At 49.5% G+C, this 22,897-nt stretch overlaps 1 protein-coding gene across 6 annotated transcripts in view; it reads left to right on the top strand.

The window, feature by feature from the left end:
• KCNJ16 (potassium inwardly rectifying channel subfamily J member 16) overlaps positions 1 to 13,624 on the top strand; it is a 31,268-nt gene extending 17,644 nt beyond the window's left edge. For all 6 annotated transcript variants that reach the window (XM_088065420.1, XM_088065416.1, XM_014259477.2 and 3 more), the window contains one exon: positions 10,547 to 13,624. In XM_088065420.1, coding sequence (XP_087921546.1) covers positions 10,602 to 11,882 — 1,281 coding nt within the window. In that variant the 5' untranslated portion in view covers positions 10,547 to 10,601 and the 3' untranslated portion in view covers positions 11,883 to 13,624. The remainder of the gene's footprint in view (positions 1 to 10,546) is intronic.
• Positions 13,625 to 22,897: the final 9,273 nt, after the last annotated feature.

Genomic DNA, 22,897 nt, shown 5'->3' with positions numbered 1-22,897 from the left:
GGGTTTTATATCACCAAAACAATTCCCAGTCATTTCCAGCGTGGTAATTCAGGCTCTTAAAGCTGATTGCATTTGCTGACAGACAAGACCTTGCAGGAGCAAGTCCTAAAGCAGCGCTGGAAGAAAAGGTTCCCTGTTTGGTGTGGAGGGGAAATATTTCATCCCTCCTGACGCTTTTCCAACTCCTGCAATAAGGATCCTTTTATTCTGGAAGATCCCAGGGTTCTGTCTAAATGGATACGATGCCCAGGACCGGGACAGGAGGATGTGCTGCCTGCAGCTTTAAGGAGATGCAGGTTAGGCTGCCAAAATCTGTCCCCACCACCCTGAACCGAAAGCACAGAAAAGCTGGTGTCCCTTGGGATGTCCCTACAGGCCTCTGCCACACACAGAAACCCAGAGCTGATGTTTTGGTGGCATCAGAAATGGCCTTTAGCACTCATTTTAAGTAGGTGGCCCTTGAACCTTGTACCAGTTCTCCTTTCCAATCAATGGAGGTGGTTCCCATTCATTTTCAATATGAAAAGCAGATTTTTTTCCCTCAGTCTCACGGCTGGTACCCTGCACATCCTTTCATTGTTGATAGGAGGCTTTTACAACAATAAAGCCCCAAGCTGGTGAGCTGTTCCTCTCCTTGGAATTAGTCCTGGAGAACAATTGAGCCAGACAATGACACAACCTGTTTCTTGTCTTCCTCAGTGGGAAATGGGCTCGGAGCTTTGTGTCCATAAACAGCCAAGGGTGTGGAAGGCGAGGAGTGACCTCAAAGCCGGGTTTTACACGGCAGAACAAAGAGATCTCCGAGCCTGATTGGAAAAACACCCTGAGAGCAAATCGATGGCATAAGATCATAATTATCAGCACACGTCACGGCGTGGCTGGAGCCCCTGGCAGCTCCTGCAGACACCAGGAGCAGAGTCCAGCAGGGACATGGCTCCATCCTGCAGCACTGGGATGGGCTGGAGGCGCTGATGCCTCAGGGTTTCAGCTTTTGTATTTCCCATCTATTTGTGATCCTGCAGCTCTTCAGTGGATAACTCCAAACTCCACACACAGTGCCAGCTGCTGCTTCCCCATTTGGCTCAGACACAACAATTCCTCTCCAGGCCTGGCAATCAAGGACACCTCACTCAGGCCCCGAGAGATGCAAACAAAAGGGAGTTGGGGGCAGCAAACTTGGGGGAAATGACTTCATTCCCTGGAGCTGGAATTGGGAGATTAACCCCCAAGATGGAAATGGACCCAACTTATAAAAGTGTGCAACCCGTGAGCCCTCATCCATTTTGGGTGGGCTTCATCTGCCTGAAATGTCCCTGAAGGCCCTTCCATAAACAGAACTGCTTTTTATTCCCTTAACTTTGCCTGGCCCCCGTTTTTAGGTAGCCCAAAAGGCATCAACTCATCCTCACAGATGTTTGGAGCCATTATTGCTCTCAGGTTGGGATGGGCTGGAGGCTCATCCTCAGGGATGTTTCAGGCCAGTGCTGCTCTCACATGGCTTTCCCTTTGTTCCAGCACTCCTGGCATTGCTCCAGCACCTCTGAGGTCACTTTTTCATTCTCCTTAATCCGCGCTTTCTTTCCCTCCCATGATCAGCCTTGCGGTTGCTCCCAAAACACCAAGTGATGTTTTTTGGTTTGTTGGGTTTTTTTTTTCCTGTGGGAAACACCACTTTATGTTCTTCAAAGCCTTCACCTCCCAAAGATCCTCTCATCCCGAGGTGACAGAGCTTACACCATACGGAATGTTCCAGAGAGGAATGAGCCTGAGCTCGTGATTTGGGGCAGGCCTTGGCAGTGATTTGGGGTTTCATTAATCACCTTTGGATTTGTGTGAATTTGGAAGGCCTCTGGCTCTGAGCAGGAGCAAGTGATGCTGTAATTCCATTTTATTCAGTGGGAACAGGAGTAAAAACCACCCAGGAAAACATATAGGGTACAAAATAGGATAAGTCTCCCGCTGAGCCTGTGTTCATCACTCCTGAATTTAATTTAATTTTGATGGCCGATAATTTATCCCACTCCCAGCTAACCTGGAGTGAATCAGGGGACAATGGCAGTAAATTTCAAACCAGAGGGTGAAATTCCTTTTGCCACGCTCCTGTCTCTGGTGACAGCACCCCTGTGAAGGTAATGTGGAATAAATGAGAGACGCATTTTTTTCACAGCCTCACAGCACCTGTGAGGCCAAACAGCAAAGTTGTCTCTCAAAACAATCTTTGGGAATTGCTTTGGCAATAAAATCAACCCTACTGCAGTTTAGATATCATTTTTTGTGTGTGTGTGGAGTGTTGACATTTGCAATGTAGCAGGTTTTTATTTGATGTATTTTTGTTAACACGGGCTCTGATAAGATCTGCTCGCTCCTTCACACTGTTTGCCTGGAGAAGTGAAACAGGAAAAACACGGCTGGCTGAGCAGCTTGGAACGGGCTGAATTCCCATCCAGGAGCTCCTTCCCTCCTTTTCCCTCGGCTCCACACAAAGGGCAGGCACACAGCTCCAGTCCCAGGCCTTGAGGGGCACAAATCGGCCTCTGTGCAAGTCACAGGGGGCAAAGATCCCCCTCAAAACAATCCAAAACTTTCATTTTTAAAGTGTTAAAGGCAACTTCTGGATATGCGCATTTCTCACATCTGCAGACCTGGATAAGGAGGACAGGAATATTGGAATATTCCTGGATAAGACACACAGGAATATTGGAATATTCCTGGATAAGACACACAGGAATATTGGAATATTCCTGGATAAGACACACAGGAATATTGGAATATTCCTGGATAAGACACACAGGAATATTGGAATATTCCTGGATAAGACACACAGGAATATTGGAATATTCCTGGATAAGGAGCACAGGAATATTGGAATATTCCTGGATAAAACACACAGGAATATTGGAACATCCCAGGATAAACTGCCCAGGAATGTTGGGATATCCCTGGATAACAGCCCTGGCTGGAAGTGTGGTGGCTCAGGGCTGTGGGGCCTTTCTTGGCCCCAAACAAGCAGCAAACAGGAAGGAGAGGAGCTCAGGAAGCGGAGCTGCACGGGCTGACGTTAAGGAAGCTGTCCCCGAGCCTGGAGGAATATTCTGGACATTCCTTCTGGAATACCAGCTCCAGATTCCCAGATTATTAATAACCTGCTGTGTTTTGGGAAGGGACAGAACAGCAAATAACGGGGCCGAGGGTGTTGGCTCCGCTAAATTCCTGCTCAGCGCTCTCTGATCTCGTTCTGTCATTGTTCCTGACCTGCCACTCAACCTGCTGATTACATTAATTCATTAATTACATCACAGCTATTCAGAGCTGCTACAAACTGTTCTCCTGCTCCTGGCCAGCGAGGGGGAAAAGTTCCTGGAGGAATTTTGCTGGGGCTCTGAAGGCTGAGGGAGCTCCAAGAGGGGCAGTGTGGGGTGGAATCTGCAGAAGGGTGGGAATGAAGCTTCCCTGGGCATCAGGACAGACACCCAGGGGAGGACAAAATGCTAATTAATGCTGGCACTGGTGATTTGATTGCCTCACAGCTCATTTTCATTAAAGCCCAGGGGCCTGCTGAATTAGGGAATAGCTTGGTTGCTGATTTCCAAAGGGAGAAGATATAAAATTGTTTTTCCAGCTGTTCCATCCCTGCGTGGCTGCTCCATCCCTGGAAGTGCCCAGGGCCGGGCTGGATGGGGGTTGGAGCATCCTGGTCCAGTGGGAGATGTCCCTGCCCGTGGCTGGGGGTTGGAAGAGGATGATCTTTAAGGTCCTTTCCAACCCAAACCATTCCATGATTTTCAGCTCTAGGATGAGTCCCAGCTGTAGCAGCTTTAAGAATTGAAACTGCAGGAGCAGAAATGGAGACCCTTCGCTCCTGTCAGCTGAATATCAAAATGCAAATTTTAGTTCCATGGCTTCCTGTACCAGCTGATGGGAAGAGAGCCAGGACAAGGAATTTGCAGGAGGAGGGGATGGCAGTGGCCCTGGGGGATGCAGCTGCCCCATTCCAGTGTGGGATGTCACCTCTGGTGTCCTGGTCACTCCATTTCCCTGCTGGGCCGTCCCAGTTCAGTCCCAGTTCTGGGGCAGCCCATGAGGGGAGGCTGAGCTGGGATTGCTGTGCCCAGCCCTGCTGGCCCCAGTTCCCTCCATGCAGGAGCTGCTGGGAGCTGAGGGTTGGGAACAGACTCCCCAGAGGGAGCAGTTTTAGGTTTCCCCCCTGCCAAAGCGTCTGGGACAAAGAATGGCAGCGAGGCCTCGTCAAGAGGCTGGAGTTGCCAGCACTTTCCATCTCTCCTGGTTTTTCAGTGTTTCCACTGCTGGCTCCTGGCTGAAGCCATGCAGTGCACACAGTGCAAATAAATGAAAAGAGACATTCACAGATTTCCCAGGATTTTGGGAATTGCTCGGAGTGGGAAGCAGGGAGCTGCTCCCTTTTGAACCTGTCCTGTGGCTCCCAAATGGGCACCAAGCCTTCGCCAAGGAGCAGCTCCCAGTCTGTCTTCTCCAGCTTCAAGGGGCCAAACTCCTTCATCTTTATTTTTATTTTTTATTGGTTTTGTTGCAAGCAGATCTGGTTTCACTTAGATGAATTAAATGTCAATATATCTGTTGCTGTGAGTTGTTCCAGTGGGGATCACGGCACCATCGCGTGACTCAAAAATCTCTGCAAAGCTCTGCTGCTCTTTGGAGTCTTCGTCTGGTCCTTAAAATGCTCAACAAACACTTTGATATTGATACTTTAGGTCTCTGTTGGTATGGAGGCATTGAATAAGGAGTCTAAGAAATAAGTAAGATTTTGCTCTGGGTTTGGTGTGTTAGAATCAGAATGGTTTGGGTTGGAAGGGACCTTAAAGATCATCCAGTGTTTTATTTATTTTATTTTATACAAATATTAATATTTTATTGTATTTTTAATAATTTTATTCTTTTTATTTTTGATTCTTTTACTTGCAATATTTTCTTCTGCTGCTGGAAGGGCTCTGTACGAAGGAGGCTGGAGGGGACAGGTGTCAGCTGCCAGGTGATGCCTGGTGGAGCCCTCGGTGACCCCCAGCACTCTCTTGGCTCAGCTGAAGGGATGGGAAGAACAAAACCTTTGCTTTCAAGGGAAATTTGAGCCTTTTAAAAGCTTCACTCTGGTGGCATCAAAGCTGTCACTGTGTGTGTAGGGTCAAAGCTTCCACGGGGATGTGAAGGCAGCACAGCCGGAGTGCTCCTGGCCGTGCTCTGAAATGGGGACCCCTCTCCCACAGCCCTGCTCCCCCAGCAGATCCTCTCAGGGGATTTGGGATTCCCTTTCGCCTTGCAGAGCTGACCTGTGGGGATCTGAGCTGACAAACATTAAATCTGTTGGCTTGAGCTGGCAGAGGGCAGGGCTGGGTGGGATATGGGGAAGGAATTCCTGGCTGCCCCTGGATTCCTGGAAGTGTCCAAGGCCAGGCTGGACTTGGAGCAGGCTGGGATGGTGGAAGGACAGATCAGAAGCAGAAAGATTGGCTGTGAGTAGCAGGAGAAGTCCCTTTGCAACAAAAAGAGTGAGAGGAAGGAAGGAAAGAAGGAAGGAAGAGCCTTAATGCTGTCCTACAATAGATTTATTTAGGTTTTGTGGGCGGTGGATTTTTTTTAAAGGAACAAGTGTTGGAGCCAATCCCAAAGCAGCTCCGAAGGTTCTGACTTGTCACATTTCTGGTCTCTGAGCTGAAACCCTTCCAGGGTTACACAACAATGACTAAAACTGGAAACCTTTCAGATCATTTCCAAAATGAAGCAGGAAACGGAGGTGATTGCTAAAGCAAGGCTGGAGAGAGAGAGACATCACTTCTGTGTGTGGGGGTGAGAGCAGCGAGCACCCAATTCAGTCTGGAAGTTTGGGGCTGTTTTCTTTTTGATCTGATCTCGGAACAGAATTATCCTGGAACCCAGATCTTCACATTGTTTTGCTTAATGTTTTACAAACAGGCTGTTGAGTGAAGTTGTCACCGAACAAAAATTCACCCCTATTGTTTACACAATGGGCAAAGGCAGTCATAAAAGGGGTGTAGCAGCAATTTGTTAGGTATTAGGTTACGGTGCAAGAGGGATTATCCTCACAAAACACTGAGCCCTAAACTGCAAATATCGGGATTAAATTGACAATTACATCCAGGGATGCTCGAGGCTTTGCAGCGACTGTTCTGAGCCAGCTGACAGGAGCTCGAGTTCTTCTGGCACAGCTGCTCTGCTCGAGAGGAGCTACATGAAAATATAAATATGATAAGAAAAATCTGCTCCTGCTGCTCTTTGCTTTGCGGCAACTCTTCACCGGGTAAAAGCAGGTGCTGGGTTTGCTCCTGGCTCTGCCACTGCACTCCTTTGTGACCTTTGGAATACGGGAATTTCCTCCCACGTCTGACTGGGGTGGAATTTTTAAAGTATATCAGTTTGGGGGCTCAGTGTGGAGGCCCCTGAACACAGATCTCTGGAGCAGTTCTGTATCTCCCTGAGCATTTCAGGATCCAACACAGCAAAATCCTGGCTTAGATAATTAAGAATTATTCTGGTTTCTGGACTCAGATATTCTTTAGAACATCTCTCTGCCATTTACCCTAAAGAAACCTTTCGAAATTTCTCTGTTTCTGCCTTCCTACCACCCTGCCTGGCTTTGCTGCTTTATTTTTATCTCTGACAAACTTTCATTTGAAGGGGGAAATGCATTTATAAGAACAGAGAGCAGAAATACTGCAAACTTCAGCTGTGCTGCAATGCAAGGGGAGGCTCATGATGTGCACAAACATGCCCAGAAATCCAGGAAAAAGCCCACAGAAAGTAAAAGCAAGACAGAAAAGGGGGAGGGTTTATATATCAGTGTTAGAGGAAGGTGAAAACGCTTCCTGGCAACATCTGAGAGTCATTTGCAACAACAGATCCCTGAGCTTTAGTGAGTAGAGAATGTTTTTAAATCCTCCCCCACCCCCTTGGTTAATCTTTACCAGGTAACAGGACCTCTCATGGGATCGTGGGGCTTTCTTAGGGATGTGTCAAATATTTCCAGTTTGGAAAATCAGATTTTTGAAATGACTCTGGGGTTGAAGGTCACTGGTTGGGACTCTGTGGTCTTTGGTAACAATTTGGTAATAATCAGATTCTTTGAGCATTCTGCAGAAGTCAGAGTGCCTCAGCAGAGGGAGGGAGGAACATCTGGGTTCCCAAACTCTTGTCTGGAACAGGGAAATCACGTGTCTGTTCCATGGTGTCCCAGGAATGAGGGACAGATCCTAATCCTGATTTACATGATCCAGGAACACTCAAGGGTGGGTCTTTGCACCTGAATGTGCTGAGCAACACCAATGTCAGAGAGTTATTAATCATGATGCATTATCATTAATTATTACGATTATTGCTGCACTTGAGAGACTTGAAAGGGTGGCCTTGAAAAGTGCAGGTTTGGATTATGTTTGAGTGCACCCAAAATACTGGGCAACATTTTTTGATGCTTTGGAGTGGCTGAGGAAGCCACTTTCCAAGAGGAAAGAGCCAAGAGAGGCTCTTTCCAGGGATTTTAGGTCACCTGGGGCAGTCCCCACTGTGCAATTTTGGGTTTTATGTCACCTGGGGCAGTCCCCACTGTGCAATTTTGGGTTTTATGTCACCTGGAGCAGTCCCCACTGTGCAATTTTGGGTTTTATGTCACCTGGAGCAGTGTCCACTGTGCAATTTTGGGTTTTAGGTCACCTGGGGCAGTGTCCACTGTGCAATTTTGGGTTTTAGGTCACTTGGGGCAGTGTCCACTGTGCAATGCCAAATGCCTCTGAGAAATCCAAGTTTCAACAAAACCAAGAAAGCTTAACTCAGGTGCTGGGAGCAATCCTTGTCTGGTAGCTCTGCACTGGTTGTTTTTTGCTCCATCCAGCTCCAGGGCTGGACATTTGGTTTTGGTTTAGGGAGCTCTGCATCCCATTCCCTTTCTTACTGCAGACACACTTTGGATTGTTCTGGGCAATCCCAACCTGTTCCATGGTTTGTTCCAGCCAAAATCTCACCTCAGACATCCATGGGAGTATTTCTATAATTACAACTTCTACTTAGGAGAAGCCCTGTGCAGAGTCAGAGGTCCCAAAACAGGTCACCTCCACGTCAAAGCTGTCTCCTGGCTGTGGCAGATGGCCAGGGAATCAGAGTGGTCTTTACCCCATTGTTCTGTGTGTCACACCCAAGGTTCTGCCCACAAAAACCCCGAGGGTGGTGCCAGTGAAACACAATTTTGGAAATGCGAAGGTTTTCTGATGGTGACAGCAGAGTGGGATCCCCTCAGGAGCCTTTGGTTGATGAGGTTGAGTCCCTTTTAGAGTCCTGGGATGTCTGGGAGTGTTTTCAAGGAACTCTGGTTTGAAGCAGTCAATAAGAAAATCAGTAGATAAGAGAAGGAGATAAGTAGATCAGAAAATAAGTAGGATCAAGGACTATTGAGTTGGGAGGGATGAAGGATCATCGAGTCCATCTTCTGGCCCTGACACCCCAAATCCCACCCTGGGCATCCCTGGAGCGCTGTCCAAACCCTCCTGGAGCTCTGGCAGCCTCAGGAGTGTCACCATTCCCTGGGGAGCCTGGGCAGTGCCAGCACCTCTGGGGGAAGAACCTTTCCCTAAAATCCATCCCAATCCCCTGGTCCAGCTCCAGCATTCCCTGGTCCCTGTCAGAGAGCTGCCCCTCAACACAAAGCCCTACAAATGTTTTTATTTAAGATCATATTGGCTCCTGATTACTCCATTTTCACACCTCACATTATGAGGTGCTTAACAAAAACACCAAAAAAACCAACCCTCAACAGTTCCCAGTTTTTGTTTGTTGTCAAACACGACTTTGAAAATGTTGGGTCAAGCGTCTTCAATAGAGCAGGCTGCGCTGTTTGTTTAAAACTCTGAGTAAAGCAAGTCATATGAATGTTTCCAAAGACCCTATTCCAAGAAGTATTTTTGGAAACATTAATGTTGTGTTTTTTAATGAAGGCCACATTCTGAGGCTACGACACCATATGTCACATTCATTTCTGGACTGGAAAAAAAAAAAAAAGGAAAAAAAAAAAGAGAAAAAAAAGAAATGGAAACTATGTTTGGCTTTTAAGTGTTTTTGGATGAATGTCTCTGCATGCTTGTCATGGTTCCTTGGATGAGGAGAGAGTTCTTGGGCTGTTAATCCAGTCCATCCTATATATTTTACACCCCATGGGCCTGACACTCCTCTGCCTGGAAGTATGTGCAGTCATTTCTGCTCAGGCAAAAGGAGTGAAGACCTGAGGAAAAGAATTCCCTCAGGACAGCTGTTTTTTTTTCTGAAATTCTCTTTTCTTTAATTCATTTTCCATGGATTTCTTGGCTCCATTGAAAACCTACATCCGAACTCTGAAACCAGCTTAAAAATGGGAAAAGAGCTTGTCATTTTTCCATCAAAAACTTGCAGTTTCTGGAAGAATAATGACAGGTTTCCCACAAAAATATTAGCTGTTGTTTTTTCATTTTTTCCCCTTTAGGAATATCAGTTAGAAGCATGAAATTAGCAAAAAATTGGAATTTTTCTGCTGTGTCCCCATCACTTCTGACTGGTTTGTGTGTTAGTGGTTGGGATGTTGTGGAATGAGCTGGAGACCTGCAGGAAAAGGATTTGCCTTTTCGAAATTACATGTTTTTTATTGGATTCCAGGTGATGAGGTCTCAATTTCTAACATAATTCTTGTTCTTGGTCACTAAATATGGCCCAGGACTGCTCAGTTCTTCTCTGCTCTGACAGAGGAATCTCCTAATCCACATCACTTCCTAAATTTGTGTCACCCACAACTTCCATTAACACCCTCCGTGTTTGCTTCAAACTCATTAATCAAGATTTAAATATTTTTGGCAGCCGGATATTTTTTTGTTTGCTTTAAGGAAGGATTTCAGAGGCTTTCCAGGACCTCAGAGTGGTTTCTTATTTCATTTGAAATGTAAATAATTTTCTCCAAATTGAACAAACATGTCTCTGCAGCACCAGCTCAGTCCACTTCACAAGAGCAGGTTTTTCTGGGCAATGCTAGAACATAAATAATGTTGTGTTCATGTGTTTGATACATTTTTTGGTTAAAACACACCAGCACTGAATTTCCCTGACCATGTGACTGAAGTTTTAACTCTAAATGAGGGGGTTTCCCCATTTTTTTTTTTATTTTTTCTAATGGAGGAAAATGAAGAAAATTGAAAAAAAGCAATTAATTACCTCCAATATTTGGTCAAATTTAAGTGGTCTCTGCCATTTGTGACTGCTCAGGGGAGCTCATCCTGCTTTTAATCTTGCTTCATGGGATCATTAAAGGAGTTACTCACAATAGGGTCTCCACTCCAAAAAAAGGTTTTGATTTATTTTTTCATCAAATTTTAGGGCTGACAAGGACATTTTTAACTGGTTGATTTTGTAGCTGTCTCATATTTCCAGGCCTGGTCATGGATGTCACAGCCTGTCCCCTTCCAAAAATTACCCATGATGGTCACGGAGCAAATGGGATCAGATCTGGAAATTCAAATAAAAACAGACTTTCTCCTTTATTTCATAGATTTCCAATGAACAAAGAAAACAACCCCTGGCACCTTCTGTAAGCAGAGGCAGAGATGAGGAAGATGAATGACCAAAGTGGCTGCTACAGGCCGGTAAATATCCAGGGAAACAAGGTCAGTTACCGCGGCGCCTGTCGGGAAAGCCCGGAAAAGGAGGTGAAAAGGCTGCAGAAGAGGTTTCTCCACAAGGATGGCAGCTGCAACGTCTACTTCAAGCACATCTTTGGGGAGTGGGAGAGCTACGTGGTGGACATCTTCACCACGCTGGTGGACATCAAGTGGCGCCACATGTTTGTGATTTTCTCGCTGTCCTACGTGCTCTCGTGGCTGTTCTTCGGCCTGGTGTTCTGGCTGATTGCCGTCCAGCACGGGGACCTGTTCAGCGACGAGGAGATCACCCCCTGCGTGGCAAACGTGCACAGCTTCACGGGAGCCTTCCTGTTCTCCCTGGAAACGCAGACCACCATCGGGTACGGCTACCGCTGCGTGACCGAGGAGTGCTCGCTCGCCATCCTCATGGTGATCCTGCAGTCGGTGCTGAGCTGCATCATCGACACCTTCATCATCGGGGCTGCCTTGGCCAAGATGGCCACGGCCCGCAAGAGGGCCCAGACCATCCGTTTCAGCTACTACGCCGTGGTTGGGCTGAGGGATGGCAAATTCTGCCTGATGTGGCGCATCGGGGACTTCCGGCCCAACCACATGGTGGAGGGCTCGGTGCGCGCGCAGCTGCTGCGCTACAGGGAGGACAAGGAGGGGAGGATGACCATGGAGTACCGGGACCTGAAGCTGCTCAACGACCAGATCATACTGGTCACACCAGTCACCGTTGTCCACGAGATCGACAGCGACAGCCCCTTGTACGGCCTGGACCGCAAAGCCCTGGCCAAGGACAACTTTGAGATCTTGGTGACCTTTGTCTACACGGGTGACTCCACGGGGACTTCCCACCAGTCGCGGAGCTCCTACGTGCCCAGAGAGATCCTGTGGGGCCACAGGTTCAACGATGTCCTGCACGTCAAGAAGAAGTACTACAAGGTGGACTGCCTGCAGTTCGAGGAGACCACGGAGGTGTACGCCCCTCACTGCAGCGCCATGCAGCTGGAGCGCAAGGAGCAGGAGTGGAACCGCGCCGAGAAGACGCGGGAGAAGCAAGCGGAGAAGCCAGCCCTGGAAATCAAGTCCAACCAAAAGTCCTTCAGCGCTGTTGCCCTCGTCACCAGTTGTGAGGATCCTGAAGAGCCAGTGACAGCTTCCAGCCAGCCTCCTGGAGAGGTTTCCTACAGGAAAGCTGCTGTGACCTTGAGCAGGCTCTCCATAGAGTCCCAAATCTGACTTTTCCTGCCATTAAAACCCCTCCCAACAAATCCTCCCCTCGTGGCTCCTCGAACACAGACAGCGGGCTTGTGTGCAGCAGTATTTATGTCCCAGACCTCGTGGCCATGCTGTCACACACTGTCACACCCTGCTGGGCTGCGGGGACAGCTCTGTGCTGCGGGAACAAGGGAGCAGCTTCCACTTGGGATGTCCAGAGAGCCCCTGCACTGGAGCAAACCCTGGTGAACTTCCTTCCCCTGCAGGGACCAGGGCTGGCCGTGCCCAGAGACGCAGAACAACCTCGGCAGGGCACACAAACCATGCCCTGTGCCCTCTGGGGAGGGGTTTCCAAGCTGCCTCGTTGGTTTGGAAAGCCCATTCCAGCCCCTCCAGGAGGCTCTGGAGCTCCATTATCCCAGCAAGTGATTCCTCTGATCCAGCCTCATCCCAGAGCTCCTCTGGTGAATCCGTGGGGCTGTTCTTTGTAAGACAAAGGAATGACTGACCCCAGTGCTCCTGGGTGGCTTTGGACACCTGCTCACATCCTGCCCGGTCCTGTGGGACCTACAGTGGGATCCTGGAGAGCTTCCATCCCTAATCATGAACCACTCCCTGAGGTGCTGCTCCCTCAGCAGCTGGAGGGATGCAGGAGGTCAAAAAAAAAAAAAAATCAAAACAAGACCTCTGGTTTTAAATCAGCAAAATCAGGTTGAGCCTTGAGGAGATCATGTCTGGAGTGAGCTGTGCAGTATTTGATATCAAATCCTCTTTCATTTCATTTCGCTTTTCTTTTCAGCGTGTTGCACTTCCTTGCAAAGACAAAGATCAATCTGGAGAGCAAACAGGGTGATTTTGTCAGAATGAAAAGTGCTTGTCTCAGATGGCTGTGTTAAAATGATCCTTCACAAGAAATCCAACAACTCCGGCTCACACTGGGGGGAAAAAAAAAGGAAAACATTGATGCTCTGAAGGTGTCTGTGACGTGGAAGTTCCGTGCTCTGCACGTCTCTGTAATTATCCAGTGAGCAATGCCTCATCATGCTCTTGCCCCTGATGATTGCAGTTCATTTGCGTTGTGTTTAATTACCCTGCAAACATAAAATAATCATATCAGAGTTGCTGGGGTTGAGCTCACCTGACCTTAGCAGCAAAGAAATTCAGTGTTTGCCTGCTCTCTGTGGTTCCTGGAACTCTTCAGTCTCCACAGGAGAGTTCACTCCACCTTCCTCTGGTTTTTAGGGATGAGTTTATCCTGGAAATGTTCATCCCTCTCCATTTATTGCTGACGGAGATGAAACGACTGCTGTGGAAATGCTGGCTAACTTTAGGCTGCTAAAATTAGGTCTGACGAGTCATTCACATCATTCTGACTAATTAATTGGGCTTTTATGAGCTCATCACGTTTAATGAAGAAAAAAATAGCCTGCTAAGTGGCTTTTATTTCTTTTTTTCTTTTTTTTCCCCCCCTGCAATTTACTCCATGTAGTAGTAGGATTGCTGGATTATTTTAATGTATTTCTCTTTTGCTAGCACTTGTCTCTGGATAAACATGATCCCTTTAGGTAAAACTGAAGCCTGGGGGGTGTTAGTTATTCAAAAACTCATTAATTAGCCCATTTTATATGCTGATTCATCAGCAACAACCACTTATAAGTGCAGTAAAAACCATCTCCTTGTATCCTGGATTTAAACACTGGCAGACATGGGGGAAATAGTCTAGAAAAAAATGGGAAGGAATGTAGGAAAATGTGGAAGAGTCTCAGCACTTCTGTGGTGTTGGAAAAAACACCATTGGGATTGAATAAAATAGAATATCACCTTCCAGACATGGGAATTAACCCTTCCACTCCCCTCAGATCCTGGCTGGGATGCTTTTATGTAATTCTGGGCACACCTTTTTTGGGAAGGACGTGGAGAAATTGGAAGGGAATGGGGAGATGTGGAAAAGATGTCTGTGAGGAAGGAGGGAAATGGCCTAAAAAGGATCCTAAAAAGGGTTGGGAGGCAAAGAGCTCTCAAACACAGAAATTGCATTGGGAGAGAGGGAAATCTGGGGCTGGGAGAGGATGGGACAGGAAAAAATGGGATTCAACTGGGGGAAAAATAATTAGGAAATGCATAACGAGGGTGAGGGTGACAGAGATGAGGGTTAACCTCTGTGGTGGCTCTGGGGAGCCTGGTGGAGGAGGAAACAGTGAAAGAAAGGCCACCCTGGAGCTTCCCAAGCCTTCTGCTCTGGGATGCCGTGGTTTCCACACATGGAATGTCCCACACGGACACAGCTGCTGCTCTCACCCGCCGTGTTCACCTCATCACAGCACCCAGAGGTGAGATATCGCTGAGATAAGTGACCAAAATCCCCACATTCCTTCCCCAGGTGCCAATTCCAGGTGCTGGCTGCCAAAGCAGCTCCCCTGAGGAGCTGGGGAGCTCAGCTGCCTTCTCTTCCCCAGGCTCTCCTCCCTGGGAGCCTCCAGACAGAAATTCTTCCTTTGGAAAGGCTTTGCTGGAAGTGAAAGTACCGGGAGTCTGATCTGGGGATTTGTCCTGTGACTTTTGGCACAGAGAGATGCAAATAATAAATGCAGATATGTGAGTATGGCTGGTAAGGTGTGCCTGGCTCAGCTGAGGAGGGCCAGGAAGAAACTTCTCTCTCCTGGGCATGTTAATTCATAAAAAGCTGCTTTGTATTTCCTTCTACTTTTATCTCAAACCTCTGATCCCAGCCCGTGCCGGAGAACCACTGCTCTCAACAAGCCTGGCTTTTTTCTGTCTGCTACTTTAATTTCATTTATCCCAGTACAAACACGATGTATAATAATGATGAATAGCAAAGCATGCAGTTATTTTTATTTTTATTTTTTAAATGAATAAAAACATCAAAATAAAGAACATTCCTCTGCCATACACCTTGTGGGAGCACATTGGGCTTTTCTTCTCTTCAGCTACAGGTTTTAAGCTTCCATATCCAGTTTCTCTGGGCAACCTGTGCCAGGATCTCACCACCTTCACGGGGAATTTTTTGCTAATTTCTCATCTGTCCCTGCCCTCTGGCACTGGGAGCCATTCCCTGTGTCCTGTCCCTCCATCCCTTGTCCCCAGTCCCTCTCCAGCTCTCCCTGGAATCTTCTCCTCTCCAGGTTTATATTTAGGCAGGCCTAAACTGGCTAGAGCCAGTCCTTAATCCTTCCTCCCTAGGAAAGGACCTAGGAAAGGCTCCTGCAGGACACTGGACAATGGAAAAACAGGATAAATAGGATAAATAGGATAAATAGGATAAATAGGATAAATGAGAGGGAGACTCTCCCTCCCCCATCTGCTCTTTCTCAGTGAGGACTTCCCAGGGATTTTTTTCCATTGCCATTGCAGGCCTGAGCAATAAAAAATCAACCAAGACTCCCAGAAAGTAACAACACGTGCATCCCCCAGCAGGAACACCGACCTGAGCCTCCAGTCATTCCCAATTAATTGGAGCAAAATTCCCACCAGCCCAAAGGGAAGGACCTGGGGATATTTTGGGCAGTTCTGTGGTGACACAACAGGGCCTTCCTGCTCTTCCAGAGCCTTGCACATCTCCTTGGGGCTTCCCAAAGCCAATTCCTGGAGCTGAGGTACAGCAGCTCCTTCCCAGCCGCTGCTGAGGCAGGAATTGGAATTTCTGTGTGAAAGTTGTTCACCCTGTCCTCGACCTTTCCACAAAATTTACCAGCTGAAGCAAAATTCTAAACAACAGAGAGCAAACACAAACCACCCTGCGCTGGCCTCCTGACTCATGGTGAAAATTTCACCCTGGTTATTTTCCCTTGGAAAGCAGCGCCGTTGTTCCGGGTCAAGATTAATTTATGTCAAAGGGGATATAATAAGAGATTATTATATCATTTATTTTTCCAGCTTTGCTCACCACCATTCATTAGGGCAGCTGGCATCTCCTTCCCCGTTATCATGTGTCATTTAGTGCATACTTTTTGTGAAGTTGGGTTTCAGATGTGGGACAGGATATTATCCCCTTGTTTATCCCTTGTTTCTCACGGGCCGTGCAGGAGGTCTGAGCTCACTTCAGGAAACAGCAGGTACCTTTCAGGGCATCAGAAATGTTGTGTAGGTGAAAAAAAAAATAAAATAAATGCTTCTAAGCTTTTTTTGTCTCTTAAATCTTCGGTGGTTGGAGCTGGGAACCTGCAAACAGGAGGAGTTGGTGTCTGTGGTGGGCAGGAGAGGCCCAAAGCAGGGAAAAGGAAGAAGCATCTGACAACAGAGTCACTTCCAGGCAGACGAGGGGAGGTGTGTGACATGAGCAGGCTGAAACAAGAAGCTGAAAGTTTTCATCTGGGCTGAAAATTGTGGGTCGGTGTTTTCGTGGATGGGGCTTGAAAATCACAGTGCAGGAGCTGCCTCCAGGATTCAGAGGTTTTTGTGAGGTCTGGTGGCTGAGGAGCTGCTGGGGATGGACACAAAGGCAGCGTGAGGATGGGCAGTTCTGGCTGGGGCTCCCTGGGAAGCCAGGAGGGTTTGGAGCCCTGGTATCGACACCTCCCAATGTTTTCTTCAGGACAAGCAACACAAAGTCACCTTGGACTGTCAAAAACGCACAGGAATTTCCCACCCAGGTGTGTCACGGGCCCGTGGAATGGTTTGGGATGGAAGGGAGCTCAAAGCTCATCCAGTGGCACCCCTGCCATGGCAGGGACACCTCCCACACAGCAGGCTGCTCCAGCCTGGCCTTGGACACCGCCAGGGATCCAGGGGCAGCTGCAGCTCATGGGGGAGTTTCTCCCAAGCACCTCATCTAAATCTCTTCTCTTTCAGTTTCAAACCATTGCCCCTTTTCCTAGCGCTGTCTCCCCACCCAACAAACCACTCTCCCCATTGATGGCCATCCCCCTTTAGAGTCTGGACCAATCCCAATCCCCATCCCGATCCCGACACCAATCCTGATCCTGATCCCAATCCTGATTCCTATCAATCTGATCCCAATCCCCATCTGTGTCCTGATCCTGATCTTGATCCCCATCTCAATCCTGATCCTGATCCCCATCCTGATCCCAATCCTGATCCCAATCCTGATCCTGATCCCCATCCTGATCCTGAACTCGGTCCTGATCCCGATCCTTATCAATCCTATCCCTATTGCCACCCCCATCCCAATCCCCATCCCAATCCCAGTCCTTATCCCGATCCCCATCCCGATCCCGATCCCCATCCCGATCCCGATCCCCATCCCGCTCCCGATCCCCATCCCGATCCCCATCCCGATCCCGATCCCCATCCCCATCCCGATCCCGATCCCCATCCCGATCCCGATCCCCATCCCGCTCCCGATCCCGATCCCGATCCCCATCCCGATCCCGCTCCCGATCCCGATCCCGATCCCCATCCCGATCCCGATCCCGATTCCGATCGCCATCCCGATCCCGATCCCGCTCCCCATCCCGATCCCCATCCCCATCCCCGATCCCGATCCCGATCCCCATCCCGATCCCCATCCCGATCCCGATCCCCATCCCGATCCCGGTCCCTCGGCCGCCACCTGGCGGCAGCGCCCGGAGCTGCGGCGGGCGCCGAGCGGTCCCCGGAGCATCCTCGGCGACAGCGGCGACAGCGGCTCAGCCCCGCTCAGCCCCGCTCAGCCCCGCTCAGCTCCCCCGCCTGCCCTCGGCTCCTTTCTGCACCCCCCAGGACGGGACCCCCACCCGTCCCCCCCAAAAAAGCGGGGTTATAACCAGCCGAGCCGCTGCCGGTGAATTCCCAGCGCTCCCAGTATTTCCTGGCCATCCCAGGAAATCTGGGCACAGCTCTCCCATTCAGCACGGTCAGTCAGCGCAGAACCCATTTTGTTATAAAATTGAGCTGGTTTATTTTGTACCGTTGCCCTTTATATACAGCGGCAGAGCTGGGAGGAGCTGGCCTGGTTTGCCAGCTTAGGTAAATATAGCCGGGCAAACCTGGCTGCCCTCCACAGGAACCTTTCCAATAGGGCAATGAGCTATTTGTGGCCAAAGGGACAGACCTGGGGACGTATCAGTGACTGAGAGCCGCCCATTTGTTTGGGCCAGGGAACGTGTGTGCGTGTAGAAAGGCAACGCTAACATTTCTTACCGCGTAAAACTCCGCACAGAAAAGCTCCAGAATAGAAATGCCTTAATAATTATCTCATCTCCAGTGCCATGTCCACTTCTGGATGCACATTTTCCGTCGAGCGGCTTCGTGCGTTCTCTCACGCACGGGAGTAGCTCCAATGAAACATCTGCTGAGCCCTCCGTATCATCCTCCTCCTTCACATCCTCTCTGCGGGCTCTAGGAAGCTCCACAAGTGTCAGGCAGCTGCTCTGCTGCGACTACCGGGCACTGCACTCGCTCCTCGTGCTTCCCCATCTTTGATCACGGGGTGTCTCCCAGCCCTGCCTGACAGGGGAGGGATTATTTTTGGTCTGTCACGATCCCTGCTCGGCCCAGGTGCCAAAAGGAGCTGGTGGCCTCTGCGTGACCGCGGTGTGGAGCAGCAGCAGGGAGCCCCAGAGCATCCCCAGCCCCTGCTCTGTGCTGGGGCTGCGTGGGATGGCTGTGTTGGGTGTCTCCAGCAGGGATTTTGGCTGGTAAATGCCTCCTTGGGGTAGCCACGCTCGGAGTGGGGTGGGAAAAAATTGGAATTATGCATCAGCGCTTTCAGATCTCTGTGGGGAAATCAGAAAGAGCCCAGGGAGTGTCTCCAATGGGAAACCTTCCCTGCCCTTACTCATGGGAAGTACATGTCACCCCACCAGTTCCACAGGAGGCTTTCCAGAGTGGCCTGTGCTAGGATGTGAAGTGGGAAAAGAAATTTGGGAAGTGTTTTATGGCAGTTCCTGCAATTACTCACTGCACTGATTAAACTTCTCTCCAGTGGTCCCTTTTTTCCACAGGCAATCGCTCTGATAGAAGGTGCTTTTTGTCTTTCCTCCCATTTTATCCTTCTTTTTGGAGCAGTCCCAGGTGAAGCAGTCAGATGTGGTTCTTTACAATCCCACACAGCACCAGCCACGAGGTGTTTCCCAACACCCTCCAGCCAACACTGCTAGTACAGGAGTCCTGAAGCCACAGAATCCCTTTGCTACGGACCAAAAATGTGGGAGAATGGTTTGGAAAAGCTCTGCTGAGAGCAATCCTCAGGATCTGGAGCGAGCAGCTCCAGCAGGGAAGTCCCACATGTGGATACATCTGCACATGTGGACTGGGGCTGAAACATCTCCCATCCCTTTCCTCACATTGATAAAAGGGGATGGTTCCTGCCAATTCCAGCTCCAATTTCACCCCTCTGGCTGAAATATCTGCACTTTCCCCAGCTCTGTGTTTGGCCTGGGGTAATTACTACGGTGTTAATTTACCTGAGCTGAGGAAAGCCCTGGAACATGAAGAGAGGATCCACGCCCTGCCTCAGCCTCCTGGGCCCTGTTTGAGCAGAGGAAGTTGTGGCTTTGACTCCTGGATTTGCTCCTTGAGGAGCCTTCTCCTTCCCAGGGTTATCTGAAGGGCAGAGAAGAGCGAGGTCAAGGATGTTTGGGAGCCAAAAGCATCGAGGGCTGAGGTGTTGCCTTGCAGTAAATTACCTGATGCAGATTAAATTACTCCCCCAGATCTGCTTCTTCTCTTTGCTCCGCTGTGAGAGGAGCCACTTCCAGGCACCAAACAGCACAAAGATGCTTGGAAGCCTTTCATTCCTTTCTGGGCCTTCCAAAAAGATTCAAAGTCAATTGCCATTTCAGATGAAGATCCAGAACAGACACTTCTTCAGCTTGAAAAAATTACGGTGGAGTACGGTCAGAGGTGAAGCAATTTGCCAGGGCTTGAGGAGTGTGAGTAACGCAAAGCAAAGAGCTCCGTGCAGCCTCCAGTGTAAAATCCTGCCCTGTGCACCCCTCCTGCCTTCCCTGGGATCAGCAGCACAGGTGGGGGTGAAGGAAAGCTGAGCTGCTGGGGGAACTCTGACTTCTGGAAAGCTGGAGGGTGGATTTGTGGGTTGGGATGTTGGTTCTTGTTTTGTTATTTTTTTAACAAAAAGAGATTGATTGGCACTGCTGGCACTTGACCTGAGCCCTGGAGTCACCCCACCAGGCGAGGGGAACAAAGCCAGCCCGTTGTTCCCTGCTCCAGTCTGTTCTGCACAGGTTTTTTTGTGTCACCTTTGGTGGCAGAGAGCACAAGCACCTTCCAGTACTGTCACAGGCGATGTGACGAGCCCTGCTCATTCTCTTCCCCTCTTTGTCGGCCCCTGTGCCTCTGATTGTCCCTGCACGTGATCCCTGCCCTTTGTCAAATCAAGACAGTCCCAGCCTGGGTGCTGGGTGTCCCCTCTGCCTCTCACAGGTCACCTCAGGAGGCATTTGACCCCGAAATATGCAGGGATTAAAATGAAATATCCATCAAAGCGCAGCTCTGAGTACAGGTTTGTGCTCTGAGGAGAGATGGGAATTTATTGGATCAGCCTTGGCTTCTCTGGAGCCACAGACCTGGGCGGGGGGGGATTCTGGACACCTGCCCAAAATTTTGGGTGCCCAGAGGGCAGGGGAGGCATCTAGGAAAGTGATCCAGGGAAGGACTCACAGAAGGGATCCAGGGACGGGATCCAGGGGAGAGATCCAGAGAAAAGATCCAGGGAAGGGATCTAGGGAAGGGAACAAGGAAGAGAACCAGAGAAGGCATCAAGGAAGGGACCCAGGGAAGGGACCCAGGGAAGGGACCCAGGGAAGGGACCCAGGGAAGGGACCCAGGGAAGGGACCCAGGATGCTCCTGCAGCTCCCATCCCACCTGTAGGGAGCAATCCCAGCCCCGTGGAACCACAGGAATCCTGGGACCTGCCATGCCACCACAGCCCCACGGTGTCACAGGGTCTCCCTGTCACCAGCCCTGGCACTGAGCAGTTTTCCACGCTGATTGCTCAACATCTGACGGGGAAAAAGCACAACCTTTCCCCCTCCAGTCCCTGTCACAAGGTTGTTTAATAGGGTTTGGGCACCAGCTCAAACAATACCAGGGGATCAAAGCCAGCTTCTGAAGAATTAGGGAGATCACAGAGAAACTCGTGGCTCACGCTGAGCCTCCTCCTGCCACCCTCCTGCCCCTCTGGCACCCGGCTCGGGCTGGGCCAGAGCACAGGACATTCAGTCTGGCCCAAATTCCAGCTCAGGATGCCCAGGGGTGGGTGGGGAATCCTTCCCCTGTGAGTAAGTGAAGGGCAGAGCTGGGCCTGGAGGCACAAAACAGCATCAGAAAAGCAAATAAGCAGCACAAGATCGTGATAGCAGGGGAAAGGAAGCTGTGGCGTTTACTTGCTGAGGATAATTTCCCCTCTGACGACAGATTTTTCAAGTGGCAGAGGTGTTTTAACGGGTGGGCCTTGGAGGGCTGGTCCAAGTAATCAGCCCAAAACAATCTCAGGAAATTTAAGTAACACTTCTTGAGCTCGGTTTGGTTGAACTCATGGGTTCAGTTGTAGTTTGCAGGGACATTTTGAGAGGTGGCAGCTGATTTAATTTGTGCTCCTCTTTCCCTGCAGGAGTTCTGGGAAGGGCTGAGCTCCACATGTGCCAGGGACCAGCTCTGGGTGTCCTGGCCAGGATCTCCTTGGCTTCCTGGGCAGGGAAGGGCAGGCAAAGCAGGGAGAAGATGCTGTGAAGGCTCTAGAAGGGCTTAAGGCTCCCAAAAAGCTGGGATTGCTCCCCACCAGCTCCAGCATCTCCAGGGATGCACCTGGTAGAGAAATCCAATCGTTGTTGATGGGCAGAATCCAGCATAAACACCCCAAACCTACCCAGTCCCCTCTCAGGGAGTTTCCTGCACTGCTATGGGGATGGAAGTTCCCACTGGATGTAAAAACCCAGTGCTGGCTCCTCAGGAAACTCCAGCTTGTTTTCTGCTGTGGTTTTCCTTCCACAATGGCCAGTGATCTAACTCTCTGTTTTTAGCACAGTTTATTTGCTTTCCAGGAGAGAAAATAAACTCTGATATTGTCATTTATGTTGTGGCCACAGACTCCAGGCGAATTCTGAGGCTCTGGTACAAAGTGATAGAAAACACTGAGGACATTTGATCTCAGCTAATCTACTGAAATAAAAAGTGTGAGAAAGAGAGGAGAACAGTCATTTATGTGTTGCTAGCAGAAATCAGATGCTTTCAGGTTTATAAATGCAGTTTTCACTGGAGTGGATCCCCTGAGAGGTAATAAATTAGAGTGGTAATAAATGCTCAGCAGCAGAAATGCAGCAGGCACAGTGCAACCATGCAGGCTTTTCCCTGGGGCACTGCTGGTTCCCCTCCTGTGCCCACATATCCCACACCAGCTCCCTCTCAGAACCACCAAACCTCCCCTGGGCCCCAGTTCCTCGGTGCCTGAGGTGTGAATAAAACAGGCCAGGAGGAGAGATGCAGAAAAGGCAGAGGATTTGCAATAATTTTGCTCAGAAAAGACAGAAACGTTCCAGCTCCTTCTGTTGCAACTGAGTTCTTGTTCTTGCTTGCCACTCCCTTTCCCACTGGAAGCTTTCCACGTCTCTGCCCATGGTGGCACTCTCAGGTCTCTGCTTCATCCCTGCCTGGTGCAACCAGAAAAACACAAAAACACAGCCCAGCCCCTCTCTCTGAGCCTCTTGGGGAAGTTTGAAAGTTGTCTGAGCTCCACCAGGACTTTGGAGCGAGCAGGTGACTTGGCTTGGCTGGACAATCCCAATTCTCTTTGCCTTTTCTCCTAAAAGAGAAGAATTTGGGTTGGAAAAGCTGAGAGGGTTGGGATTGTTCAGCCTGGAGAAGAAAAGTTTTGTGGTGACCTTGGTGTGGCCTTGAAGTGCCTGAAGGAGCTGACAGGAAAGATGGAGAGAGATTTTGGACAAGGGATGGAGCGACAGGACAAGGGGAATGGTATAAAACTGCCAGAGGGCAGGGATAGATGGGATATTGGGAAAAAATCCTTCCCTGCGAGGGTGGAGAGAGGTTGGGATGGAATTCCCAGAGCAGCTGTGGCTGCCCCTGGATCCCTGGAATGTCCAAGGCCAGGTTGGACAGG

This window comes from Pseudopodoces humilis, chromosome 21 (assembly GCF_049639895.1).
Source record: "Pseudopodoces humilis isolate 2021_Gansu_Grassland_sample_001 chromosome 21, ASM4963989v1, whole genome shotgun sequence".
Classification (NCBI taxonomy): Eukaryota; Metazoa; Chordata; class Aves; order Passeriformes; family Paridae; genus Pseudopodoces; species Pseudopodoces humilis.
Note: the sequence above shows the minus strand (reverse complement) of the source record. Positions and strands in the feature narration are given on the sequence as shown.